Below are 8,575 nucleotides of genomic sequence, written 5' to 3' on the forward strand. Positions count from 1 at the left end.
TATATATATATATATATATATATATATATATATATATATATATATATATATATATATATATATATATATATATATATATATATATATATATATATTATTATGTTTTCATTCTATACAATCACATATTCACTGTGCTTAATCAGGGCATATAACATTGAATAATAAACACGGCCCTCACTTATATAGAAAATGCCCTCTACAATACAAACCCAGTATACCACCTTGGCCTGCCATACACCCTCTTTCAACCCCCTCCAACTTTCATTCTTCCTTCTCACACACCCCCCTACGCCTACTTCCCCTCCCCTTCTTTCTAACCTTCACTCCCTCTCCATTCCCTCCCTCCCTTCTCCTCCTCCTCTCTCTCACCCTCTCCACCCTCCTTCTTCTTTCACTCGACTCCTTCGGTATCTATTACCTTCCAGTATATTCGGTTTGTTCTATTTTCGCACTAACATTGAAAAGCCACAGTATACAAATACAATCATGGAATTTAACACATATTGTATTTCCCCCCTCCCCCCTCCCCCTAAATCCCCACCTCCCTTCCCTCCCCCCGACTTCCCAAAGACCATACCTGGTATAACTTTTGAACAATCACAGTCTAAAATATCTCTACATTGAACTCAGCTTCAGTAATCTAGTTTATTTTATCAGCATTATTAAAGCTACACTTAATATAGTATAGGTCATCTTCAGACTCTGTTCCCTCTTTCTATTGGCCATTTGTAGTTCTTGGACTTTTACTAAACTGTTTAGGCATAGATTATTGCAGATTTTTATTTCATTTTGTTATAATTGCCTCATGTGTTCCAGAAAACTTGGTAAACTAAGTAGTTTGTTGATGTGAGGCAAAGAATGTACTTGATGTCTCTCAATACAGTTTTAAAATATATTATGGAGCAAGAAGTTCTTTTAATTCAAATAACATTCCTAATCTAGTTTCTTAATTGAAAAGTGGGATACACTTCTAGATACTGTAAATATGTGTTGTTATCTGTTGCTTATGACATAGCTCCTGTATTTAAATATATGATGCTATATTTATCCATTTAAAATTGCCAGAATAGCATGCATTAAAATAATAGTTTGGATTCAGATTGTGTTAGAATATGGAAGACAATGGGATTGATAAAGAGCTAGTAAGAATAATTTCAAATATCAAATATAATTCTGAATATAATTAAATCTAAATTTAGCCTAATGTATGTGAAGCTCTAAGAAAGAAAGTGAAAAATAATTTCATGCGAAAACTATCAGGCAAAATAGCTAGATAAATCAGTGTCACAGAAGATGGTCTTTATGACACCTTAATTCTCAGCTGATACAGCTTTATAAATAAACACCTGCATATTAAAATGCCCAGGAAAATATTCATTGACAAGTCTGTTCATTTAAGTAAGTGGTTAATATGGTCCATACAGCTTGATCTAGCACAAAATGTAGCTGCTTTGTTATTAATTTTTTTCTGATGAAATCCAGTATTGTAATAAAATAATATTGAAACATTTCTAAAGATTTCAAAGTATGCAAATTATGTGCATGTTTAAAGAGTTGTGCATAGCTATGAAAATCCTAAAGCTAGACTGTAACGTAACTAAGAATATCTGTTGTATCTAAATAGCTGTTTGCACTTTCACAGATTCCTGTATCATCATATTTTTAGGAATTAATTTTAAATACTTTTTATATTTAAAAAACTGGTCTTGTTGATCTCTAAAGATTTTTTTAAATGCAGTGTCTCAGATTTAAATCTGACTCTAGTCACTTGCTTTTTATAGTATTGTTTTATTTTTAATATTTGTCAATATTTTAATAGGATACCGATTTGAAGAAAACTGTTGATGAGAGTGCACGGATCCAGAGAGCTTATAGTCACTACTTTGATCTGATTATTGTGAATGACAACCTAGACAAAGCTTTTGAGAAGTTGCAAACTGCTACAGAGAAATTGAGAATGGAATCACAGTGGGTCCCAATTAGCTGGGTATACTGAGTTCTTTTAAAGATGAAACAACGTCATGTAATGTTGAAACAAACACTATACTAAGAAAATATTGTACAGTGGTGCCAGATCCTTGGCAGGACCCAATATGTTTTTATTTTATGTATATTAAAATAATAGTATGCTAGTCAAAAAATTTTATACAAAATGTTGAAGGGAAAGTGTACTTAATATGTAATTTATTTTAATTTTTCTAACTTTTTACAAATAACCTTTTTATTCATATCACATGAAGGAAATGCGTTGAAGCATTTTAATAAATGTTTTGATTTACTACTTTGCCTTTATTCATCTAAAGAACTTTCCAGTCATTCATTTATACATTTGATCTTACATTTTCACTGTGATAAGGAGAAAAATACTTGAAAAGGTTTTTGTAAAACTCTGTTTTAAATCAAATGTTTCATCTGATTAGTTTTTATTATTTAGATATAATCCTTGTTCTAATAAGCATATCATCTTGACATAAGCAGAACTTTTAATAAAGCAACCAGCACTGAGCCATGTTACTGAAGCATATTTGCTTAATGTTTATTCATGTTTTGCAGCTGTTTTGTCTTAGACAGATGTACTGTAGACTTTTATGTAGATTCTCTTTTTACATAAATGTAAAAGCAATATCTTGAACTTTCCCTAAGAGACCCTTTTAAAAAGCCAACATTTCAACCCATTCAGTAAGTATTTTTCAAATAATTCTCGTAATGTAAATTCATTGTGTTTGAGGTAATGGTGAAGTAGCCTGAAAGAACCTCATGCTACAGTCTTAGTGAAGAGCTCAGCATGTAGAATGTATGTTCTTAGTTGTGGAAAACTCATAGCTTAGAGGAACAAAATCTGCTTTTTTATTATGACCTCGCTCTGTATTTGTATATCGTTCTATAACGACTGGCTTTTAGTTTATACCAGAGTATTTATGAGTGATTTTGTGTGTTATAAAAACGTGATGTGATGGGGCTTTGAGCTGATCCTTTGTGTTACATGGCTTTATTCACCAAATAGAGTGTGAAACTAAAATTATTGTCAAATGCTAAAATTCAGTGTTATTTATCAAATAATTTATTTTTGTTTCACACTCATGTTTTATAGTGTTAGCCAATAACTCTTCCCTTAGTTAGTTAATCATGTTAGGCTCATATTTACTGATTTCATAAATACATTTCTGATATTCTATTGAGGGGATGTAGATATGGATGAGCCATACTGGCGCAGTGGTTAGAGTGCAGTACTCTAGGCTACTTCTGCTGCTCACCGGCTGCCAGCAGTTTGGCAGATCAAATTTTACCAGGCTCAAGGCTGACTCAGCCTTCCAGCCTTCCATCCTTCCAAGGTGGATAAAATGAGGGCCCAGATTGTTGGGGGCAATATGCTAACTCTGTAAACCGTTTAGAGAAGGCTTTAAAGCACTGTGAAGCGGTATATAAGTCTGTGCTATTGCTTTACTAAGAGGAAATAATCTGATGATCATATTTTATATTATGCCTGCTGTTATAAATAGAGCCATCCATTGCTAACACACAGAGGACCTGAGGTGGTTATCATCCCCCCATTTTATTTTGCATATGAGTTTGGTCACTAGGATTACAGAACTTATTTTCAATACCAAAGTATCATACACAAGATGCCAACAATGAAAAAAATATTGGAAAGGGCCAAGACAGTACAAGCTAGCTTTTAAGTATTTTGGCTTTTAAGATGCACAAGGAAACAGGGTTTCAATAATTTTTAGTTTATATAGAGAAATGTTGATACCAAAAAGGTATTGTAGATTTAAAAAACCCTTTGTGGTATTTTTTTAAAGACTTAAGTATATTTTGTAAATGTTATGCAAATAATTGCATATGTGTCTTAATTGCTATTGGTATTTAGAAATTAGCTTCTAACAATATGAAATATTATACAGAAATTTATTTCTGTTGCATTAATTCTGTAGATAGGCTGATGTTAAATATTTAAAAATATGTATACCTAGGTCTGGGGGGAGGAGGGAAATTCCAGTACCCAAAATGAAATTTTACTCTGTAATTTCAATGTCATTGTAAGGTTATGAAGTGGGATAAAGTGAAAAAATGACTATACTTTTACTGAATATAATGCTGTTTGGAGATTGAGTAGAAGGCATTATTGAATCCTCAAGTCAAATAACTGTTTCTCATTCCTTTGTTTTCTAATATTACATTATATAGCATTCCAGTTGGTTTGTTGCTACTGCTCTTTGCTAGATGAGAGTTTGGGCTGCATTTTAAGTAGCCGTGATTCTGTTCAGATTCTACCTGAACCATCTTTTTTAAAAAAATAAAATGTTCTCAAGCAGAATACTCAATCTACTCCTGTCTTATTTTGTTTCTAGCCCTTGATCTGTATTATCCACTCCTGTTGGAAAGCAGAAGGTTTTTCCAATTGGCCTTAGTTCAAGGAGAGTTTAGCAAGTGATTAAAGGAATGCAAGTGATTTTGGTTTTAAGGCTCAGAAGCTCAGTGCTGTCAAAAGCAGGAAGGAGGAAGAACAGAATATCAGTATTTGCCTTAATGGCTTTCTAAAGAAATTGTTAACAGTAGGGAATTGGTCAAGAAACATTTTATATTTTCTCTGGACAAGACTTTTTGTTCTGGTACTCTTATATCATCTTGGAAGAACTGCTCATCACAAAATTCACTCTTGGCATTAATGTGGAAATTTAAACCACAGGTCCCAAATGTAACAGGAAGAGTTAGTTTGCTGCCATGCATAAGAATTACTGCATTTGATATAAAATACACCTCTATGCTCAATGGCAGAATATCGCTGCACGTGATATAGGCCATTTACTGATTTTGCTGTCTGGCTGTATGAATAAATAAAACTTTGAATAGAGACCCATGCATTTATCCTCCCACTGAATGGCAGCAATGGAGAAGTATGTAACAGGCAAAATGCTTCTAAGGACAGTACTATTATGCTAAATTTAGTAAATGAGGTGCAGAATGGATTAATTGGGAAAGTGTAAATTGGAGGCAGAACATTTTAAGTGTCCTCTTTGTCTGCAACTGCAGAGTTCCTGTCAATGATCTGAACTGATAGATTGCAAATTCCTGTGGATAATAAATCTAGAATATACCAGAAATGTTATACCACTTTCCTCAAAGGATAAAGTATATTTATCCTTCCTTCATTAATAGAGTAAATGAGAAATCATGTAAGGGCGATTCCATGTATAAGTTCAGTATAAAAATGGAAAATGCGTCTTTGCTTAACATGTGTATGTGAAATGGTATGACAATATTGCTTGCTGATATTAGGGTACATAATTATCTGTACCAAAGTAAATATATATTGAAATATATATGCTAAGTGTATAGGTATGCCTATGTAATAATAGTAGAAAACAATGGTTTATGCAAAGGCCTAAACTAACATGGATCAGTAAATACTATTCATTGTTCTGTGCTATAGTTTTACCAAAAATTATGAAATGAAAAAAATCAATAAAAGTGCATGACAGTTATTAAAACATTACTTACCCATTACGGCAGTCCTTAATTGTATTTTAGTTTTTTTTTAAAAAAAAAATTTCCATAAATTTATAGTTTGTAAATTATGATAACTTTAAAATTATACCTAAACTACAATTGGTCATACTGAATTCATGGGGACTACGAAGTTCCAGGAATATATAGTTGTTATATATTTATATAAGCTTTTCATTTATCTTAAATTTATAATAAAATGCAGAATTATATGAATCATGCTGAATCAGACCTAAATCAAAGCTAATTTTAGTTTCTAATGTAAAAATGCCTATTTCTATATAGCCAATAACTGAATATTCAACGAAAAGCTGCTACTGTTTCAGAAAGACAGTTGTCATAATCAAGGAAAATTATATAAAAAAAACTTTAGAGCAAGAGCTAAAGAAAGAGAATAACAGAAGCTAAGGGATGTTTTAAACCAAGAGTCCCCAACTCCCAGGCCGCAGTCCACTTACCGGGCCATAGCCCATTCCAAACCAAGTTGCAGAAGAGGCGGCAAGTGCACAAGTGTGTTCAGCTCTACTTGTAACACACAGCAGTCTGACAAGCATGTGTGTACAGTTCCATTTGTGCGAGTGGCAGGCACACGTGGAACCATCCCCTTCAGGTTTCAGGAAAAACTCTGTATCTCTCTATTCAACCTACTAGTGTCACAGAGAAGCAGAAAGCTTAAAATAATTATGTACAAAATATTTGAGTAATTTTTTTATGGTTAAAAGATTTGGAAAAAGAAAATACCCAAAATAAACAGCAATAATTTAACTGCTAAGATATCTACACAAGATTTGGTAAATCTATCAATAATAATAATTTCTCAAGCTTTGGGTTCTTAAAAACGATGAGGTATTGTTTCAGCAATTTGTAGAATCAGTAGCAACTGCTGTTTTTGAGAAAGATGTAGATTTTTGAATGCAAACTATCTTGTTCAAATCTGTATATGATACTGATAGAAAGGATATTAGTTAGGTATGCACTTTTTGAATAAACATGTAAAATGTAGAACTTTTTTTTTGGAATATTTGAAATTCATTCAATTCATGTTCTTGAGTATTTTTTTATCTGCTGAGAATCAAATATAGTTTAAATCAATTGCACATTATTACTATTTTGCTGTCTTGTCTTGGTTCATTTGGCAGGAGTTCCCATCATAAACCTTGGAAACTTTCAGAGAAAACAAAGCAACTATCTCAAGAGCTGCGTTTATCATGTCATATTGAAATATTTTTGTTCATGATGCAAATTGCTTTGGATTGGTTTTCCATTAAAGTTCATCGTGACTAGAAATATGTACTGGATAATCCTTTCTCTAGAATATTAAAGCGGCAACTTCCATGAGAAAAAAACCAAAATCTTAGGCAACAAACTAATGAGCCTCTTATGTATCTATTTCATTACATAGATAATCCTCAATTTACAACCAGTCACTTAGCAACTGTTGAAAGTTACAAAACCCACCCCCCACAAAAAGGGACATTACCTGGATTTGAAGTTCTGATGACCACCCTCTGGACAGTCACATGATCATACTCTGGATACTGAATAATTGTTCCATAAATAAGCATTTGCAGTATCCTGCAGTCATGTGACAGCAATTTACATTTTTTGGGGAACTGATGTTTACTTCTGGCTGCCAGAAAAAAGCACTCATTTATGGACAATGAGTTTACTTAACAACTACTGTAAAAGGCCCTAAAACTGGGCATGGACTAGTGATGATGTATTTAAAATCCATCATGACTAATAATAATTTCAGGTTCAATTATTGTGGTAAGTTGAGGAATACCTTTATCTCAGATCGCTTGTTTATCTTTTTTCTTTCAATGTCCTTGCCTTATACCAGTTTTCTCGACATAACTGAATTTTTTGAGGCTTCTTGCTATTAAACGAATTGTCCATTTATAAGATCGAACATTTTCCTAATGTTCAAGTACAATAGCTGAAAATCATGTCCAGTCTTACAACAATTGATGTTAGTTGTGCCCCAACATGAGGGTAAGAAAAAAATCTGATTAGGGGTTCAGGTGCATATATAGTAGTTATACTTTTTTTAAAAAAAAATGTAATGTGTTAGCTAGAGAAAGATGTTTTAACTTGGAAACTATTAAAATAATATATCTTGGATGCACTGTCATATCATTTCTTCAAATGTGTATTGTATCGAGATCTACATTTCTTTGTGAATTATATGTAGCTATTTTGTGTTTCTAAGATTAGATGATAGAAAATCATTAGGTACATTTTAAAATAATGACTTCTGTTAGACTTATGCAGTATAATTTTTATTGCTTCAACTCTTAACATTTCTATTAAACGGTAACTTTTTTCAAATGTGTACTAATATTGACACACCTAGGACAATAGAAGATTTAAATGGGATAGGAAATTTTAATGTCTTTCCATACTGTAAATCACAACAAAATTGCCACATAGATCAGATTAAGAAGTTCTAAAAAAGAATCATAAAAATTTTGGTGAAATTTCATAGGACAAATGTGTACTATTCAGTTAAACTTTTTTTTTAATGAACTAATGTTTCCCCATTTAAGTTGTTTATCATTGTTGAAATGTATAAAACTGTGAAATCCTGAAAACTCCTAAGAAAGTTATTTTTGTATATATGAAATAAAATCTAATATTTGAAAATTCAGTGTGATCTCTTATGAATTGCATTCTTACTGCACAGAACAGGCATCAGAAAAGGAAGCAGGAAAGAGGCAATACAGTAGGCCTTCCTTGCAATAGATGTTATAATTTTATATTGAATGATATATAAAAACTTATCAATATGAAATAACAAGTCATCCTATTTTTACACTGCATATCCTAATTAAAATGCTGAAAAAAACATTCCATATACCTTATAATAGCATTTAATAAGTGTCGTGAAAATAATATCCAAAATCTGTTAACTTCCACTGGTTGAAGCCATATGGCTTTGCTAACAAGTGGATGGAATTGAATGGGTTTTATATACCTTTGTGAATACAGATTCACAAAGATTACATTTCACTCCTTAACATACATCCCCCCCCCCACTCCTCAATCTAAAACAAGAAGCCCTGAG

General features: G+C 32.2%; 1 protein-coding gene across 4 annotated transcripts in view; it reads left to right on the forward strand.

The window, feature by feature from the left end:
• PALS2 (protein associated with LIN7 2, MAGUK p55 family member) overlaps positions 1–8,158 on the forward strand; it is a 60,139-nt gene extending 51,981 nt beyond the window's left edge. For all 4 annotated transcript variants that reach the window (XM_014054341.2, XM_087712793.1, XM_014054342.2 and 1 more), the window contains one exon: positions 1,820–8,158. In XM_014054341.2, the coding sequence (XP_013909816.1) occupies positions 1,820–1,996 (177 nt within the window). In that variant the 3' untranslated portion in view covers positions 1,997–8,158. The remainder of the gene's footprint in view (positions 1–1,819) is intronic.
• Positions 8,159–8,575: the final 417 nt, after the last annotated feature.

Source organism: Thamnophis sirtalis, unplaced genomic scaffold, assembly GCF_051295495.1.
Source record: "Thamnophis sirtalis isolate CommonGarterSnake01/CBP01778 unplaced genomic scaffold, rThaSir2_p1.2 scaffold_4, whole genome shotgun sequence".
Classification (NCBI taxonomy): domain Eukaryota; kingdom Metazoa; phylum Chordata; class Lepidosauria; order Squamata; family Natricidae; genus Thamnophis; species Thamnophis sirtalis.